The following is a 22,460-nucleotide window of genomic DNA, read 5'->3' on the forward strand; positions in this document are numbered from 1 at the left end:
CTATAAACAATTAAAAAACTTTAATTAGTTAGCTTAAATGAACTAATACCAACTAAATATAAATAATACCAATGATCTTCACCTTCATTATCATCATAACTTTAGTATGAGGTAAGACTATCTCGCATGCGATAGAAAAATTATAGAAGAAGTTAGGTACGATTAGGAAGCAGATGTTTATATATTTTTTAGAAGTTTTAGTGGCTTCTACATTGAATTATAATCCATTTTATAAGCTAATAATTTTAAATTGAAAATTGTACGGCTGCAGCTTTTTTGAATGTCTTAAGAATATAATTTTAGTATTTCCATCTTTTAAAAAAAAATTAATTAAATAATTTACATTAAAAAACGATAAAACAGATAATAAAGCTACTTACAAAATTCAAAACATAATGAAAAAAACCATCAAATTCAATAAAATTTTTATAAAACTACTTTCTAATTATCGTACTTAATTATAATCAATATACCAATAATGTAAAAAATGCAAACATTTAATTGTAACAATATATAATATTTATGGGATATCGGGCAACTGTAAAATCTGAATGAATTTATAAAATGTTAATAAATAAGACAACACATACCTAAACATTCAAAATTAATTGATTCACGTTAGGTAATGCATATCATTTTTTTTTTTATTGTTAAATTAACTTGTGAATTATGATATGAACTACACCTTTCGAGTTTAATTATTAGCCTCCGATGTTTTTGTTATTTTCTCAAACTCTAACATCGCGCAAGACTACCGAAACGTATATATATCGTGTCTAAAAGTCCGGACACGCACGACCTCACCCTCTTTTATCCCTATCCACCATTTACTCCACTAGCTACTTCTATTTACCGGGCAACAGTGAACTTTTCAACAGTAACAACAAATTGGGTCGTAACAGTCTCTGTTTTATGATTACATTAGTGAAATACAAGAAGGGTCATAGGAGAGAGGTCAAGAGAAGGAACAAAGGAGAGGAGGGATTAATTTAAAATCAGAGTTATTATTATTATTATTATCAAATTGTGTACAATACACAAACGACAACAGTATGTAAAAAACAAACACGCAAAAGTAGTTTCGGCGAATATTTTTTTGCCTTCCGATGACGCACTTAAAGCATTTTTCAAGTATATCTGATTCATTTTTTTCAAGTTATATATTCCATCGTCTTTTCTATTTAATCTCCGAAAGAAAAACGTATTATTTATTTTTTCCATAGAGAAAAACAATATAAAAAGAGAGTCGTCTCTCAAAGGAAAAAACTCTAGGTTTACCTGCGGTTGATAAGTCGTATATTATTCTCGACCCTGAAGGCGATATATTCCGGAAATTTTAGGTTTATACGGGTATACTAGCACAACGGATAAGATGTAGCTTTTTGATCGGTCAGTTTAATATAATACATAATATAGTATTTATCAGTAAATGACTTAAGTAGAAAAAAATAAATTCTGAGCATTATATATGAAAAAATAACTAATTAAATGAGTTAAATTTAAAAGATCATAAATAATAAGTTATGTTAGTAAAATCATAATCTTGTAAATTGGGACATTTTCAAAGTAATGAACACATAAAAATCAAGTGCAAAAGATAGTAAGGCATAAGTCAAAATATTTCACAACACTATTGAAATCCAAATTTCATATTATTTTTATAAGGCAACAAATGATTAAAATTATATTCATATATTTTTGTATCAATATTTTAATCAATAATGTTATTTATAATGTTTCCAATGAACTTGATAATTAAAATAATTTATTGGTTAAGTATTTTAATAAAACTTAACTAAAACTGATACGTTACATAAGAAAAATCAACTAAGATAAATCAGTGTTTCTTATCTTTTAGTTTAAAATAATATAGTTATACTAAAAAATTTGATTAATAAGAATAATAATTGATGGTTACTGAAAAAAAATGATACACAATTTAAGATATTCATAAAGTCATTTTCAAAAATATTAATACTACATTTTTAGAGAAATTAAAATATAAAATATAAAAATGTATTTTGAAATATATTAATTGTGACAGTGAACCAATTTATATTTTACATTAAATCTTAAATAAAATGAATAATTAGTTAAATTTCAGAATAAATCAATAACAGAACAATATAGGTATAACATATAAGTATAATATAATTAGATGAAAAATTAATATTTGAATAATTACAAAAAATATTTATTATACATATAACGAGAAAAGTAGAACGTATATTGTAATTTTCTCATTCTATAACAGTAAGAAAAATAAAAATATGTGATAATTACGAATTAAACCTAAATTAATTAACACTTTATTCAATGAATAAAAAATGTTATTTATAATATATAGACATATAGTTTGAAATGTGTAATGAACAATACAAATTCCATTAAAAATATGTCATAATATAAAAGTAAATGTTTATTAATAAGTATATACTCTTCAATTAATTTAAATAAGATGATTGATTAAATTATTTAATTACATTAGGATATTGAGTGACAAGTTGTATATGTATTGTGTAGTTTATACACGATTATATTACTATTGGTTTCAACTATATCACAGTCGTAATGAACACATTGTCGCTTTGTCAAATTATATTAGCTAATATTTCTTTCTCTGTACCAAAACCGTTACTATAAACTGATAAACTGATAAAAACAAAACTTAAAGACCACGATGCTACATATATCATAAAATATATAAAATGTACCTAGTAATATAAATTCGCGTTCACAACTAAAGAGTAAATATAGAAATAAGGGAAAAAAGTAAAAGGAAGAATTAGCGAATTAATTGACATTACCGTCGGTTTTGGCTTCTGGTGTGATAAACGAGCGCGTCACCTCCCTAATCGCGCACGCCGCACATACAGTATCAATCAACCCTCGGGCGTATAAACTTTATAATAACAGTAAACCGCCAAAAATGAAGGGAATGGGGAAAAAAGCGGCGTCATCTCCACGCAAGTTTTTCTCTCTGTATCCGAACGGGAAAAATTACCACTAGGTCGTCGCCGCGGTCTTTTAACTTTCTCCCATTAATTTTCATTTTCTTCGCCATTTTTACACCCGCTCTGCCATTCTTTTCACACCGGGGTCGCATCTGGTCGGTTTTAATGTGATTTGTTGTTATACACCTCTAATGGCCGGTAACTTTTTCCTTGCCCGTTCTGCTACCAAAACAAAATTCGTTTGGTCGACTGTACAGAAGAAAAAAAGTTTCCACACTCTAAAAGTCAACAACATGCGTCCAAAAATGATACGGTCTTCCACTACGTTTACCCGAAAAGAGGTTAGGAAGCCTCTTTAAAAATTATTGAGACCGAAACACATTTAGTAAAAATATATTAATGAATAGTTACCTCATATGTACAGAGTGATTCTTTTATCACACAACACTCATTATTTCAAAAAGTATTAATGTTTTTGAAAATATTTTTTTACATAGTTTCAAATTGTTAAAAAAAAGTTTTTATTAAAAAATGATATTTTTAAATATTTTTTATCCTTATAATTTTTTAAGTTTTTTACTTTTTTGAATGACAACATAGATTTTTAATTTCATATTCCAAAGTAGAATAATTTTTTGAGTATTTTGATACATATAATTCGATTTTAAGGTGAGTAGTTTATGAGTTATACTTAATTTAAAGTTTAGATAAGCGGAGTAGTGGACAAACATTTTGCAGGGTAACCCCGTACCACTCCACTCCGCGGAACTAAACTTTAAATACATATAACTCATATACTACTCACCCTAAATTCGAAATTTATAAATCAAAATACTCAAAAAATTATTCTGCTATGGAATATGAAATTAAAAATCTATGTTATCATTCAAAGAAGTAAAAAACTTAAAAAATTATAAAGATAAAAATATTTAAAATATAATTTTTTATAAAAATGTTTTTTTAACAATTTGAAACTATGTAAAAAAATATTTTCAAAAACATTAATACTTTTTGAAATAATGAGTGTTGTTTGATAAAAGAATCACCCTGTATATATATATTTGTCAATATTGTTAATAAAACAATATAGAAAAATAAGTACATTTTGCAACTCTTAGAATAATAATAATAATAAAATATTATAAATGAAAGAATTAATAAAATTATTTTTATTCTTACTATGTTTACTAAGTTTTATCGTAAATAAATAACACGAGGAGCTGAAATATAAAACATAAATATAACTAATTGATAACTACCTACTACGATTACGAAGATCTATTGTATCAACATGATGGAATTTATAGGCACAAGGCATAATATAAAAAATTAGGTTATGATTTGAACGGTTTCAACCTAACAGCCCCTTTCTCACTAATTTTATCAAAACCATATATTTGTTGAAATGAACTGCATGTAGTTTTATGCAATAAAAAACTAATACCTAACCCTATAAATATATAAACAATTATTGAATTTAAAAAAGAAAACTGGTAAATAAGTTCATATTTTAGATAGTCGCGATTTTTTTATGGTATAGCGATTATTCGAATGTATAATACAAAAAAAATTAATTGATTTCCTCGCGCACACCAATGATTAATATAGGGAATAAGGTTTACGATCAATATAGTTTACTAAATAATTTTAGTTAAATAATCCTAGTTATTCGTAACGCAAAAAAAAATAATAATTGTTTTTATTTAATTGTATTTATTATTATTTTTAGAATGTTTTCCAAATTGTATTAATATATATAAGTATTAAATTTAACCAAAATTAGAATAAGGTCTTTACTACATTTTAATTGATTACATTTGGAGAAATTATTTTGATTTAAATATAACCGAACTATGTTTACTTGAATTCAAATTATGTATCTATAATCTATACCATTCAATGTTTTTTTTTTATATAAAGTTGCTATATGTATAAACCTAGTAAAATAATTTCACAACTTTCACGTTTCTATAATTGTACAGATCATTGGTTCAATTATTTTACTTTAATGGTTTAACTATACGTAAAAAATATAAATCAGTAATCATATAATAATTATTTTGTGAAGGATTCTTGTCTAAAATATATGACACTATTTATATTATACGTATATAAGTGAATAGAAAATCTAATTACATTATAACATATGCATGCTAATATAAAACTAAGTTAGGGGCTTGTATTCGTTATTTTAAAATATATATATGTATATTACGCTTATAAACTTTACATTGATTTTATGTCGAAAATAATTATGTTCTAGTTGTATTATTATACTCAATACTGTGCAGTTGATATAATAATTCATAATACCATCATATTATATTACAACTCAATTCTTGGAAAATATCAACATATTATTATAGAATTCAATACAAACCGTTTTCATAGCATATATAAACGTGACGACTGACGAACAATCCCTATGGATTCGTCAATCAAATTAATGGTTTAAAGATAAAGTGCATACTATATTATCCTTATTAGTAATGTAACATAACATATTATATAATAATTACTCATTAGGTTTTATAATTTATATATATATAATTTTTTTTAATTAGGATGGATTTATTAAGCTTATTTTACTGTTTAACATTGTATTATATACGTTGGCGGACCTTGTACATTTGATACAACGACACGCATAATCCGTTTTCTAAGGATTGCGAGCCTAGTGCGACACGTATTGTGGTATGACCCACAAATACATCAGTTACCAAGCATATTATTCATAAGTTCTTCAAAAATGACCACACATTTATTATTTATTATATTATTGTTATATAGTCACACATAATGACGTAGTGTTTATAATAATATAATACTTAATTTGATATACGTACGAGGGAATGCGATTCCCATCACCTAATTAAATAATTTTTGAACATTCTTAGTTTTAAAAGTATGCGTAAAATGTATTAATTTTTTTCATTTCAAAATATTGGTTATGTAATTATTACACATAACTGTACAATTATTTAAACAATAAGCTTCGTTACTTTACGAAGGTATTCATTAATGTATACATCGGTATTTTCGTGTTTTTTTTTTAACGTTTTCCTGGAACTTTCACTCATTTAACAGGTCGTGTTCAACACATGTAATTTTATTATAAATCGACCTTTTATTATTTTTATCGACCTACTGTTCTCAACCCATTTATCACTAAATTCTCAGAATAGATTCTTTAAACATTATACAAATATTATAACCCAAAATAAAATATGGCTAGTTTTTTCCTACACAAACAAGGTATTACAAACATAATTTTTTTATACATAAATACCCCTGTTATTTATTTTGTGCTCCTCATCGCTAAACAGATTATCTAATGTTAACAATTTATTAGTACAATTATTATTTTGTCTTATTAATTAGTAATTATTGGACGAAAAACGTGATAAAGCATTTGTTATTCCTATAATCATTATTTTGTACGTATAATATACACAGTCATTGTAGTACGTTATAAGTAAATAATGGGTTTTTATGCATTATATTCGTATACTATAGTATCATAATAATAATTCCAATAATTTTAGATAATAATATGTCTACATATTATAATATTGATAGAAAGGTATAAGTAGTATGTATGTTACTATGAATGTCCGCAGTTGGTAAGTGCTAACAGTTGCCGGTTAATGTCGTCTTACACCAAAATCATAGGTGTATGTTGGCATATTGATTAAATTTGTACTGCTTGTAAACATTTACTAACGAATGTCGACATTTATAATATAATGATATTGGTGAATGTTGGTAATACCAATATTATTTAATCTGATCTTATCTAATATTATAGTACCTACCTATTAACTAATATATAAGGTAGGTATTGTACAAGTTGATAATTTCGATAAAATGTTTTATTATCTTACCCTGCGACTTATTATATCTGGATAACCGCCATGCTATATGATGCCTAATTAACATTTGGTATGATGTTGTCATTCAACGTAGTTATAGTGTTATCGTAGTATAAAGATTTGCACAATAACCAAAACATTTTTTTTTTTTAAATGGAAAACATACGTGAAGTATTTTATAATAACTTTAATCATTTAGTATCTAAATAAAGACATGATAATTCTTTTTTTCTATCGGCTGAAAAATATAAACTTCTAAATAGTGAAGTGAACATTTCGAAAGATAAATCTAATAAACAACGTAATGATTATCGACGATTAAAGCGGTATAATGTTTTGAATATAATGGGAAGTACTAAACTAATAGTTCCTTTAAAACCAGGAGAAACAAATATAATATAATAGGTATGTAAAAAATGAAAACATGTTTGATATTATTCAACAAACACACATTCAAACTGGACACGGAGGACGTACTCGGATGATTAAAGAATTGCAATGCAAGTACAAAAATATTACATATGAAATCGTTATGCTATATTTGAATTTATGCATTCAAGGTCAAACAAAACAAAAAGCACCTAGAAAAGGCATTGTTGTGAAGCCATTAATAAGTTCAGAGTTAAATTCCCGATGTCAAATAGATCTTGTTGATATGCAAACATGTAAAGATGGAGAATACAAATTTATTTTAAACTATCAAGATCATTTGACAAAATGTATACAACTACGGCCATTAAAATCTAAAACCGCGGAAGAAGTTGCCCATAATTTGTTACATATATTCTTAATTTTTGGAGCACCAAATATTTAGCATTCTGATAACGGTAGGGAATTTGTGAATAAAATAATCACAAAACTGTGTTTAATGTGGGATGGTGTATTAATAGTACATGGCAGACCACGCCATAGCCAAACACAAGGTTCAGTAAAAAGGGAGAATCAAGATATTCAGAACCTACTAAGAGCATAGATGTCCGATAATAATACCAATAAATTGAAGGATGGTCTATATTTTGTTCAATTTACAAAAAATACAGCATAACACGAAGGTATAAAGCAAAGTCCATATGAAGCTATATTTGGCACAAAACCCAAAAGGGGTCTGTTTTCGTCTTCTCTTCCTCGAGATAAACTACGTCAGCTTGAATTAGAAGAGCATTTGGAAAACGTAATTAAATAAATGAGTACATACTTATAGTAATTATAATAAAAAATTAATATAAAGTTAATGAAATAAATAACAATAAATATTTGAAAATTATTAACAGAATATGAAAGAGTTGATCGAGAAAGTGAAAAATCGAGTGATGACAAACAACAGGGAAAACAATATCAAGTACGTATGAACTATCAATAAATAAATTGATAAGCGAATCTTAATTTATTCAATTCAATTAATTTGTAGATAAACCAATTGACAGAAGAAAATAAAAAATAATTTTGAATAGAGAAGTAGCAATCGCAAGTCTCAAAGTACAAGCCGTAAAAATGTTGAGAACTTCAAAACAAAAGTTTCTTCCGGCTAATGTAGGGGAAACTGTCCGTATTCGAGTTCCAGATGTTGATCGTAGTAAAATGGATCCCCGAAATATTTTAGCTATAATATTAGATGTAGTAGATAATGAATATTATAAATTAACTACCAAAAATGGTGTTATAAATCAATTATACACCAGAAACCAGTTTTCAATATGTAAAGAAAATTTAATATTAATCACTGATGTACAAATGGATCAACAAATTTCCTTAAGGCAAGCTTCTGCATCAAATTCATCAACCGGTGGGTAAGGATATACACGATGTAATTGCAAAACAAAGTGCACCACAAAAAAGTGTGGTTGTAGAAATGTTGGCATTTTATGCAATTCAAAATGTCATGATAGTTTTTCATGTTGCAATAAATAAGAGTCATAATTAATAAAAGTAATTGTTAATATTTATAACTAAACATATCATTTCTATTTTATATTATTGTCTATAGTACTATACTATAATATTCTGTTCGAATACATAACCTACGTCAACATTAACCAAAACCATGTTGGGTATGTCAACATTGACCAAAATCCTAATGTAAATTTTAACATCCACTAATACATGGCTATATTATTTTAATTTTTCAACATTCACAAATTTAGTAGGTACATGTCGACATTCACTAGGTGATTGTCAGCACTCACCACCCCGGACATTCACAGTAACATATAAATAAATCGATCAAATCTTTTTCAATACAGTTTCAAATAGGTAGGTACTTACGTAATATATAGTACTTAAACTGCGTTGTCAAAATGTACAACAAAATTAATTTATACCATTGTAACTAAAATATAATTCTTTAAAATGAAATATGATAAAAAAAAAAAAATCTTTTTATTATTAACTGAAGTTGAGCATAAAATTATACGAAGTAATAATACAGCATTTTGATTTTTACATTTTATAAAAATACACCTACTTAACTACTTAATATTATAATAAAATCATGACGAGATGGTCGACTATAATATTTTGAAAAGAAACGTGTAAATTAATGTAGCTCTGGAATATGTTCCATATTAATAAATAATAATAATAATAATGATATTACTAATAGTGGAAGATACGCAGTATTTGGACATACAATAATCCCCTTGGGCATTTGTGGGACATTCAATGTTGGAAATAGATGACGGAAGCATAACTCGACCACAATACCACCAGAGGATAAGGAGTGAATATAACTATGAATTTATTATTATAAAGCTATCGGCAGCGGCGACTTGACGGCAACTTTTGAGTGGTTTGCGAATTCGGAACGAACCCCTGTAGGGCGAATACGTTCATAATGAATTTATACGAACCGTGACAGATAAACCCTGCCGTTAGATCGCAAAATCGAAAATATTATAGACGACGCTGTTTTCGGTTGTTCGGCATGCAAAATTCAATTAAACGCCTGGACGGGTCTTAAAGGACGTTTCATGATGGGCCAACGACAACAGTAGGTAACGGCATGTAGGAATTAGCTATGTATACACAGATGGAGAGCTGTGGTTTGGGGTGCATGGCGTACGCGTTTCTAAGTGTCGCCGCCGCTGTGGATATATGTAGGTGTGGGCAAATACAACACAAACAATGTACCGTCGTCCCTACAAACCCCGATGACGAATCATTTAAGCGGGTCGGCTGTGAGGAGGAGGCTAGGGGTATAGTTGATATTATCAAGCGGACCAAAAACGAGAATGAAAAGAAACGAAATCATACGCATTCCGTACAGAAGAACGTTGCCGTTGACGTTACGCAAGATAATAAATAAATACTCGCCGCCGCCGTCGTGGGGTGTAGGGAATGCGTTTTTTGACGCAGAAATAGTGCGCTTCCGACAAATCGAGTAAAAGGGAATTTTATATTATTGTAAACTTCTGCATGATTAACTTCGAATAGGAAATGTGTTCGCAGCACGGCAGCTCTGGTGCGGACGGAACGAGAGAGCAGTAGACGACCGGCGGCGATATAACGCGACGGCTCCAGTTTCACGCCAGTAACGGCGTACGAATAACCATAGCCTGAGGGGTAGGTGTGTATGGGAGGGGAGCGGTTAAGCGAACAAACACTTGGCAAACCCTCTGCAAAATGGAAGTCGGTAGAGTAAAGAAATAACAAATACAGTAGCTGGTGGCGGAGTGGAGAAACATTATTTCTTTTCCATGCACCGCACCGCACCGCCATACAGACGGACGGCCACGGTTTTCAAATACGCATGGTTACAGAGGAGTTCGGTCGGCCAAGACGTAACATGTCGTACGCACAATGTTATTATCCAGAGGCATAATTATTGGTGTTATAAGGGTGGAAAATATCCATGCAGGAACTTTTTCTTTCAAGCTAGGTATATATTGATTTATACCACAGTATTGTATTTAAGTGAAAACCAACACTGTTGCATAATATTTTTTTCCTTTTAATATTTTATTTTAAGAATATCTATAGACATGCTTATTTTTATTTATATAGTATCTATAGTTCCTATATGTTGGTCGTCGATACTTGTAAAAAATTTCGTAATGAAGTATTCAATAAGAAAATAATTTAAAATCAACAGTCGTTTAAAGGTATCTAAAAAATGCTGGAAGCTGTACTACCAGCATCAGCACTTATTAACTACTTAATAGAAAGACAATTCAAATTTAATTGCTGGAAAATGTAAATTAAACTTCTTTCATTGATCATATACCCAAATTTAGGTTGCTAAATATGCTTAATATTTTAATTCATAAATCCAAACTATGTTAACTATTAATACAATTTGTAATGCACTCACCATCGTATACTTCGAGCTTGGCGTTTGCGCTAACCGCGTCACCCACGCCATTCTCGGCAAAACATTCGTAGACTGCATTGTCCCGAGGTGCCCGAGTCGGCTCGATTCGCAACACCGAACCAGTCTCACTATCGCCGACTACCTTGTCAACGATCTCGTACCGGCTCAGCGATGTCGATACCTTTTTGAAGTTCTTTCGCCAGTAGATAGTTGGCCGAGGGTCACCGCGCGCGCCACAGTAAAAAGACGCCACACCGTTGCTCTTCGCCTGCTGTGGTCTCGGCTTCACTGTCAGCGTCGGAGGTTCTGTGGACACAAAAAAAGAAAGTAAATAAACATATAATAATAATAATAATAATAATAATACGACGAATGGACTTTTCTTTGACATACAAAATGACGCCGGTACAAATTTCTGAACTCGAGGCGGTTTCATCGAACGGCTGTTTTTGCGTAAACATAGAATGTTTAGGTATAAAGCAGTATGACTGAAATTCATGTAAGTTAAGTCCATGTGATATTCAAAAAATATAATATAATATGCCCAATCTATATGGTTTGAAATATTGGCGCTCCAAATCAAACTAATTTCATCATGGGCCAATTTTTATTTTGCGTAAATAATCGTGTTTGAATATTTATATGACAAATGCATATTTTGTCTTTATTTTATTATTGCATTTTACTATTAATAATCAATAAAGTTATTTAATTGGCTAAATTTAAAATTATTTGATTTTTCAACTATAAATTCTTAATCATGTACGATAGAATACAATATTGATAAATTATTGTACTCAAATGTGCATTACCTACATTGTATTTAAGTTAATTTAATTGATTTAATTATTTAGTACTTAATATTAATAGTATTAATAGTACAGAAGTATTTTTATATTCATCTACGGTTTTATTTAATACATACATTTTTAATTGATTTGTTAAAAGACTAAAAATTACTAATATAATTGTATAATTGTTTAATATTCTAAGTTTAAGGTATCAAATCATTTTAATTTTATTTTATTCATAAAATAGGATTTAAAAAAAAAAAATTTGAATAGACTTTAACTACTAACTATTAATAATGCATTATTATGTAATATTTTTTTATTTTTTATTCTATATACGTATTATAATAAAATTGATACATATTTCTTAATTTTTGTCTTACATATTCAAACATTCTTAAAAATATTTTAAACTTTTAATGCATAATACATTCCAGTCTCTATTAATACATTTACTATAGGCAACTTGTACGCATTATACCTATGAGTTTGTTTAGGTACTCGCGTGCGATTACAAACGTTTGTCTTTCCGTCACGAATGTCGACAAAAATGTAATTCCGATTTAATGTGTTTTATAATATTTGGTCACCTACACAAATACGTTGCAGTATAATACTTTCTCGATAATTTTCGTGATACGATTTACGTTTATTGAACTAAGAAATAAATGAAAACGTGAATTGCATAATAATGGTTTATATAAATCAGAAAAATATGAAAATAGTTATTAATTTACATTTTGTACAAACATAATATTTGTGTCAACGTTTTACTATTTTAATACGATTGAAACTCATATCATCCCTTCAGTGGATTTAAATTGTTTTTGTTCATTATAGCAGGTACAACAAATTTAATTCTCTATTGTTAAATATAAATATTGTAGACTGTGATTTGAAAAATCCGAGGATTATGTGTTTATATGCTCGGAGATTTAATTTGTCAAACATTTGATGAACAAAACTTATTGGATAAATGTAATTCGAGCAAATACTACGTTTTTATATATTTATTATTATTATTATTCTCTATTTAAATTTAATACGAAATATAGCTGAAAACGTTGGTTATTTCTAACGATGAGTTTTAAATATAAAAATATAAAAGCCACAGGAAATATACATACAACAAAGACCTAAATTAAATAATTGTAATACAATGAAAACTATTTTGAACAAGTTTTAACAAGACTTAGCCGGGATATTCTAAAACTACAAACCTTTGAGATTCAAAAACTTTTCATGTTGTCCCTCATTTACTGAAACGGCATAACAAATTTAGATTCATATTAAACCATTTTACGTGACATAGGGCATCTAAGCTATATAATAACTCCTTTTTATTCTTTTTTAATCCGAGCCATTTTAAAACAATGAAGCCACCCATGGTCTAACAGCGTTTAAAAAATGCACCCCCCCCACCAAAAAAAAAGGACCTACCACGGAAATGACATTTTGGACATTCAAGGCATCTGCGAAATAGTTTAAACATTCATCCTCCATATTTTTTCAACTTGCTCGTCCTTAGCGGAAGTATATATATTATATAGTTATACCATCGTAATATTATTATTATTATTATTATTATTATTATTATCATTATTATTACTGTATCCCTTCTCCCGGGTTACAAAAACTTCGAATTTTTGATACTTCTCTAAACAAACTTCTTTGGGTCACTTAAGCTATATATCTCTGGCCGACATACACGAAGCAACATAAATTCGTTAGATAACTTTTTTTTCTCTTTTTAACCTTTGGGTTATTCATAGTAGTTTTTTTTTACTGAAACAGTAGAAATGAATTCAAGACTTTTGACTTGATACTTTTTTTTCTATCTCAGAGCGACATGAATATTTATGTTTGTAATATTTTTCGTTTTCTTTCTTGTGTTGACAAATAACAAAGGTTATTTATTGCACTGTAATATACTTACGTGTCAAGTATTGGATAAATGAAAATGCGGAGAAATTGGCGCCTGTAAACATTAGGAAGACCACGTGCAATATACCGAACCAACAGAAACCGGAAAATTATCCGACTTAGACGCTTTACATCTTTAATACCTTAAGTGTTTACAAGATCCCAGGGACCTTCAAGGATAGCGTGTTTGACAAAAGATGCTTTTAAATGTTCTTTATAAAAGTAAAGAACCTTAAGTACTTTTTGCAATAAAGTATAAACTATATTACGCGGTTTTTAATGTTTGTTATATTCAACAAAAAAGATAGGGTTATATTTACGGCAGAAAAAGGTGCCTAATTTAAATTGCTAAATAATTCCCAGATTCGGCAGTGTATTCTTTATACAGTAGTCTTATTACACTAGGATCCCATGTCTGTTTTCCGACCGCTTGACATCAATCAAAATCCTATTGTTCGTCCCTTTATAAATATTTATACCAACGGTGAAACGGTTATTTTTCACTTTTTCATGAATAAATATATAATTAAAAAAAAAAACTGAGACGTGTCAGAATTAATTAAAAGTAAGAAGTTTCGATAAAGCAACGGGAAAATTAATAGTTGTTTGGTGTAATAAAGAAACGTTAAGAGTAGATGCAAGCAATCTATCGGAGTCCAGGGACAATATTCCCCATCCTTGATCGTGTTATAAAAAATAATAAAGTAAATAAATAATAATAAAACGAAAAGTTGGAATGTAGTTTTGGTAAACCTATCAATTGCATATATATCATAATATTCTAATCAATGTAATACCAACGGCAACTCTTAAAACAAAACAGTGATTATGTCCATAAACAATATTATGAGAAAGTATAAAGATGACAGTACAACAATATATTGACATTTAATGATACTTTTATGCGTTATTCGACAATAAAAATATAAACGTTATTTATTAATTTGATACATACAAAAAACGTCATCAGAAATCTAAATGATTTTAAATACACCTCTAGTATACGTTTTTCTGTTGTATGTAAATGGGTACATAAATACATGTATTACTTGTTTTTTTTATGAATAAAGAAATAAAAATAAGCTACTTATACCACTTAATTGAAATTATCTAATAATACGTATTCAAATTTAAATGCTTAAGTTACATTGTATGTAAAAACGAGTTCTAAAACATTCATATATTATACCAAATAACAATACTCATTAATTAATAATCAGCGCGTTTCGCCGTATACCTAGAGTTTACGAATTTAATTTATCTTTAAAGGAATATAGGTTATTTTTCTAAAATAATAGTATGATATTTTGAAAGTTTTGTTCTTATTTTATATATTATTATACTACGGAGAAACACGTCCAAAATTACTACTACTATACAATATGACCCGACGCAACACAGGTAAAAAACGGATTTTCTGCAGCCATGTTGACATTTGATACTAACCTAAACAGCGACAATAACGATATAAACCCTAAATAGATCAAAAGAATAAATATATAACACGTGTGCAGAGGCAATGATTAAAAATCAAACAAGGAATTTCCTTTGGAAATTCGACCATTTAGGTGTGTTTTACGGCGGTATATCGTGTGAAAGAACTGGGGACTCAGATATTGGTCCCATGAATATTCTATCGATTTATCCAAGAGACTTTTTGCTGATTTTTGATATACCAGAATTATTTATTTAATATTCTTATAACCGGCAGACGGTGGTATCAAACTGTACGTATAGGAAAGTAAACTCATCCATTCAATTATTAATCTGTGTCATTTCATCCAAAGGCACTACTGTAAGTTTCTCTTATTCGATCTCAGTAATAAGCAACAAATTGCAGTCCACCGATAGTGTATATAATTTTTTTTTTGTACCTACCCTTCCATCGTTATACGCGTCTTATAAAGGTCTGGATTTGGTAAGAAATACATTGAGCGCCATTATCTCTAGTTTAAAGTTTTTATGTAAAAAGAAAACATGTTTATTTTGATGCCAATGGAAAACATTTTAAAAGAGATTTTTAAATGACGGTGTGTGTTTATTTCACATTCTTGAAAGGAAATAGAAACGCTCGGGTAATTCTCACAAATTCCGGTAAGTAATTAAATTATTAAAATTTTCTCATCTCTCAAATCAATATTGCCTGTCGTCAAGATTAATATCAACATCTTTCAGGTCATATGCACACACCTGTTGATCAACAGAGTTATCTTTGGAATGGAACGTCTTGCGGTCGTTAAAATTAAATAAAAACTTTACTACAAGTAATATTTGTCGAATTCGCATATAACTTAAGCAACACGGGTGTATACATTATGATCGTATCCCAAAGTAAAATTTAATACAGTTAAGGTACCCATAATAATATCATAAAAACACAATTCATGAATTGCAAAAGTTTAATCATATCTTATTTTAAAATGTTGTTCAGATAGTTTTATGTATATGGACGGATAATAGGTCAATTAATAATAAATAAGATAACCATTAATGAACTGCTATTAATTATATTGTAAAGGCAATTATGCAGCGTTAACTATAGGCATTTGAATGAATATATTATATATGCATACAGAATATTGAAATAATTGATTACATAATTTTAACTTGAAAATATAGTTATATATTATTATATTATATGGATACGATTATTCATTGACGATAAATTTGGTAAATTTAATATGAATGTCAAAAATTATTAAATAATATTTCAAATTTAATTTTTTTTAATCTAATTAAAAAACTATCGTAAAATATTTTTCTGAAAGTATTAAAACGAATGTAGTTTTCTTAACTTTTTATTAAATCGCTGTAATAGACTAGAGAGTAAACTCTTCTAAACTATCATTTTTATTTTAAACCTTCTTATATAAGTAAAATCGTAATTGGCGATTATTACAGAATTGAAATGGAATTGATTGATGCGAATAATGGAGGATTAAAAATAACCACTCGTATTTAAACTATTTTTTCCCTCGAATTTAATTTTAACGAAAGTTAATTTAATTGGAATTTTTAAACCTGTATCATTTGCTTTTGTATTTTCACCACGCTCAAAAAATAAAAATTAAAAATAAATATAAATTAAAAAAAGACCTCTGTCCAAATCGGAAATCAGACTGACGGCCGTTGGGAACAGTAAAATAATATGACTCACTGGGGTAAAACTAGACAAATTCGTAATAATTAATAATTGTATTTTTTTTCCTCTCACGTCCAGCCGTTTCCCTAAAATATTTTTATTCCGTACACATTGATAACAAACTCGTTACTTGTCAACTATTTGACAGGTGAAATATAATTATTTTATTTTCCCAATTCGACAATGAATGTTGATTTACTGAAGAACGGTGAATGCATAATTGTTTTTTATTGTCATAGGATAAGTATTAATTACTTTGATATATTCAATTAGGTATATAATTTAAATAAATAAAGAAACGCCAAGAAAGATCAATTCTACATGTAATAGTATTTTAAATATGATATTTTTATTTGAGAAATACTATTCTAATACTTTATTGCCAAATATTATTAATTGAATTAATAATCCGAGCCCTATAACAATTACAAATATAATTAATTAAAAAGTGACATTTACATGGTTAAAACAATATTATACATGGAAACTAAGATTATTAATAACTAAAATTCAATAATACTTTATTTAGATATTTGATCAGTAGTTTAAATGTTATATGACTATTTCCTAATATACGGTTATAAAAATAAAATTAAAAAATGAAAGAAAACTTTTGTTTCATACAGAATAAATGGTTCGAAAGAAGGTTTAACTTATGAAGATTATAAAGTTTTTATACTTATACAACTAGAAAGCATATCAATTATTAAAACATCAGTACACTTTTAAAACGCGAATTTTCAAATAATTTCACTAAATTTCGTTTTAACTCTCTTTAGAAAAAAAATAATGTAAACAATTAGAATTTTAAAACAAAGTGTTCAACATCTAAAAGTTGAATACAATTTATTTCTTCAGCAGTGCATTAATATATGAAATATGTATATAATAAAATGTATAAAACAATAACCACCCATTTCATTTTTTGTCAATATTTTAATTTGTTTAAATTTAAAATAAATTAATATTCTAATAGAGTTTATAATCTTAATTATAATTAATTTTGAAGTATTTACTTTTATCTGTTAACTTGTAAAGAAGTGTTACGGACACTCATTACTCTAAATGTGTGTACATAAATGAATAAACTAACGTTAGAACAAATATATTTTTGTCATCTTTATCTCCTAATATTTTCGAGAAAAAAAATTGGAAAAATATGTTTTCTAGTCGACAGATTTTCGGCAGGACAGAGTACTTCAATTATCCGAGCTAAAGTCACTCTGTTGCTGTTGCGTCCCACTATATCACGTACACAGTTAAACACTCCCACCACTATTTGTCTTCACGACTACAACTATATAACTACCGCCAATACTTACTACTACTACTACTACTGGGCGGGTTTAGTACGGCACTTAACGTAGTGTCAGCTTGCGAACCACTTTAAAAACGTCCGGTGTAAAACTGCTGGAAGCTCCACCTCTAACATAACCACCCCTTCCCACCACCACAAAAACAACCTCTTCGCTGTTGTTGTTTATCATCGGGGGATCGGCCGACCGACTAATTTGTAACGTGCGGAACCCGAGTTGTTTTTTTTTATTTATTCCCTTCTTTATACTTCCACTTTTTATACATATACAGAAACACATATACATTGTGTAAGATTTTCTCGACCGGATGCTGGTAAATTACACGGCTAACGGGTTTTTTGCCGCCCCGTCAGCAATACAAAAGCTCCCATAGTCACTTTATCACCTGAAAAAATCTTTAGTGGACTTAACGCGCGCAACACATTTCTAAGCACGTGTACTTACATATAAATCCTTGTATTTACACTATACCTTTGGCAGTACACCCATCAAACTCAATAAAGGATGTATCCTTATATCATATTTTTTACCATTTGAGTAAGTAACTATAACACTAATAAATACAATATATAATGTATATTAGTACTTAATACCTACCTAATTAATTTTATTATTTAAACCACTCATACATTAAATACGAAATAATGTGTGATATATGGTATCCTTATTCGGTATAAAAGAAAATTGATTGTTGATTTTAGCTAATTTTATAATTACTTTATTAAAAAACAGGTAATGATTACTACTTAAATAATACCAATAATAAATTATATAAAATATGTTGTTGATCCTCTTTATGAAAATCCAATTAATTATAAGCTAAAATAATCCTGTATTAATTTCTTCACTTAATAATTGAATATTTATAGGAACTTCCAAAGAAATCCAAAGTATCGATTTTTCGATAATAAAAAAGTACTAAATTTATAATAATAAAATATAATATCTTTATAAAACCTAAAGATTATTACATGATAGTTGCCAAATCGTATTTAAATCTTATTTTTGTTTAATTCCAAGTTATTTTTAGTTTTGAATAGTTACAACCTAGTAATGTCAAAGTAATGTCCAATAAGTAACCTATTTACAATGAATTATAAGTGATGAGAGACAAGAAAAACTAATGAAAAAAATGTGTACAGTCATAATAACTTACATAGTGATTTTTATATTCGGGTCTAAATAGACACCAGTTTTGTTTAAGATGTCTGAGCTTATAAATTAACATAATTAGAGTTCCATCCAGAGGTACAATTTTTCACTATACATAATCATACATATAAAACCCATTATTAAATATTATACAAATAAATTTAAATGTGTTTTATTTTAGTAGCGTAACTTATTGACGATAAAATACAAAATTAATTAAAAAATATATCACACGACGTAAAACAAAATGTTTTAAATTTATTGTCATAGCTTTTTCATTTAATATTTAGGTATAAAATAATATAAATAATATAAAAATACGCGTTGTGAACTTATGGTATACATGGCCGACTCGTTTGTTGCAACTAAACATGAATTGTTCAATAAAGAAAAATAAAATAAAAGCAAAACACCGCTGAAAGACATCAAACTGAAGATTAAACGTAAAATCAGCATAGAAAACAAAACAGCGAATAAATACGCATATATTTAACTAAAACAATATTGACCTATGTGAATAATTATCCTAATCGACGTTGGTTTTCAACCCATATAAGCATGCACAAAACTCGGGAGTACGAATCGTAACATATAAATTATGCTACATGTAATATAACAGCAATAAATGAGAAAACATTGACGTTCAAATATTATATACAAATTCCGTGGTAAAAACTGTGGCTGGGATTGAAACCGAAATAGTATAACGATACGATGTGTTTTTCGTACGCAAATCATTCCGCAACGGAAAGTTGTGTACAGGCGGAAAGAATGTTAACTTTGCATCGTATATTATACGTACAGCGTATATACCTACGTTTTATTACATATAAGCGTGTCGACATCATATCTCGATAATAAATATAATTATATGGTTAATTTAAGAACGCGTGGAGGTTATCAAAAAAACTGAAGTTCGTAGAGAAACAAAATGAATTGAATTTTTTTAAATTTGTTGACGAATATTTATTATTACTATTCTCGATCAGTTACGTCATAGTGGGTAACAAATTCAAGTCACACGAGAACACTCCGTTATATGTATTGTATATAAATTATAGGTATATCATATACTCGTTGGGAAAATCGACGATCCTTATTACAACGGATATAATTGTGTCATTATCATTGTCGCCGTTGTGCTACACAAGTTATTGTTAATTATCTTCACTTTTTCGCATCACAATTTGCGGACATGACGTTTCCCGTTAAATGTGTTCTATATATATATATATATAAGCAACGAATTTGCCATGGCAGGAATAATAATAATGATATACCTCGCTAACGAGTTTATGAGAAACGAGTTCGCGTACACGAATAATCGATATAACGAGCGATTGTGATGTAACATCAACTTCGTTTCCGTTTTGACACTATATTATATATAATACAATATTACAGCCGACATCGTACATCGGGGAAAAAGAGTTCGATATATCCGGCTACAACCACACGTGTTGGTGTGCGTGTGTCCCCCTTTATTATTATTATTATTATTATATTATTACAGTTTTGACGTCGTGAACGAGGGGACCTCATGTGTGATGGTGCACGCACGCACTCACGATTTACGGGTAAGTGCCTTGCATGTGTGGCGGGGCGAGAGGTCGGTACGCTTGCACGAAGGGTGGTCTGGTGGAGGTGTTAGCCGAAGGGATGGGTGAACAGACGGACGGGTATGTGTGGAAACCGAACTCATCCGGTGGCTGCAAAGAGTATATATATATGGTATATACGACGATGACGAGGGACTGCGATTGCGGCGAGGTGGTGGTTCGGCGGAGTGGGCGGCTCGGCGGCAGCGATGGGAAAACGGAACTTTTCGCGCTCTACGTAACAGAGAAAAACCCAGGGTATTGTTTAATTGAAAACCCGCGTTAACTTTAATTTACTCTGCCTCCTATCATCATCGCCGCTATACCGCCACCAGATCGTCGAGTTACTCTTCTCTTCACTTCATTCTTTTTTTTTTCGCAACCGCCAACCACCTCGCCAGACTACCTCCCGGATGCCTTTATATATACGTCACCGCTTCCTCATCGCGATCGTGTGTATATATATATATATCAGTTCAGAATAGGTTTTATCCCTACCCACGAGCGGGCCGGAGATCTAGTCCAGAAATTAACGCAACTTTCCTACCCTCGACCACCGCCTACTTGTGTACACATCGGTAAACTCCGAAGGGGAAAAAATACACGAAAACTTCGTTCCATAATAAAAGAAAAATCTACCACACCATTGCCACCGTCGAAGCCGATAGGATCTGTTTATGTACATCGTACGATCTAAAAGTAATCTATACACACACATATATATATATATATATAAAGTATTTACACACATACATAATAATATATCAAATGGAGTTTATCGTTGTTCTGCCACAGCGACACTATCACCGTCTGCACTCTACCACCAACGTCGACGAACGTTAATCAAAACACAGCATCGGTAGAGTTTTAGTCTCTGGCGTAACGACAACAATCAATGGAGCTTATATATAGAGATGTAACAACTAAAAACTACAACTCAACGTTAATTGAGCACTTGTTTTGTTAAATAATAAAAAGTATACACTATAAATGTCCAGGAAAAAGTATGACTAAACTTTAAGTCTATAGTCTATACATACAATTTAATAACTCTAACATGCCATTAAATTTATTTTTAGACCCATAAATCGCGTTTTTAATATAAAATGATTCAATTTAAGTTTATATTCAACATCAAACCCACTTAATGTAGTATATATCATATTCAATTGTAGTTTAAAATTAAATCTAGATACCAATTTTGTTCATAGCGAAATAAAATAAATTCAATATGATAGATTATATACATTATATATGTCCAGAGTGCAATAATCCATATGATAAAAACCATACGTATATTTTGTTACATTCAAATTATTTTCCAAAAAACATTCAAAATAATCAAATTTGATAATTGAATAATCAAATAATAAAATGATAAATGTATTTTAACATACCACTTAAAA

General features: G+C 29.0%; 1 protein-coding gene across 7 annotated transcripts in view; it reads right to left on the bottom strand.

Annotated features, from left to right (window-relative positions):
- LOC113560630 (tyrosine-protein phosphatase Lar) overlaps positions 1 to 22,460 on the bottom strand; it is a 151,901-nt gene that overhangs the window by 76,095 nt on the left and 53,346 nt on the right. For 6 of the 7 annotated variants that reach the window (XM_026966621.1, XM_026966624.1, XM_026966623.1 and 3 more), the window contains exons 4-5: positions 13,860 to 13,901; positions 11,133 to 11,438 (exon numbers count right to left, since the gene is read on the bottom strand). In XM_026966621.1, coding sequence (XP_026822422.1) covers positions 11,133 to 11,438; positions 13,860 to 13,901 — 348 coding nt within the window. The remainder of the gene's footprint in view (positions 1 to 11,132; positions 11,439 to 13,859; positions 13,902 to 22,460) is intronic. The other variant, XM_026966626.1, reaches the window with a different exon arrangement.

The sequence above is a fragment of the Rhopalosiphum maidis genome, chromosome 4 (genome assembly GCF_003676215.2).
Source record: "Rhopalosiphum maidis isolate BTI-1 chromosome 4, ASM367621v3, whole genome shotgun sequence".
Classification (NCBI taxonomy): Eukaryota; Metazoa; Arthropoda; class Insecta; order Hemiptera; family Aphididae; genus Rhopalosiphum; species Rhopalosiphum maidis.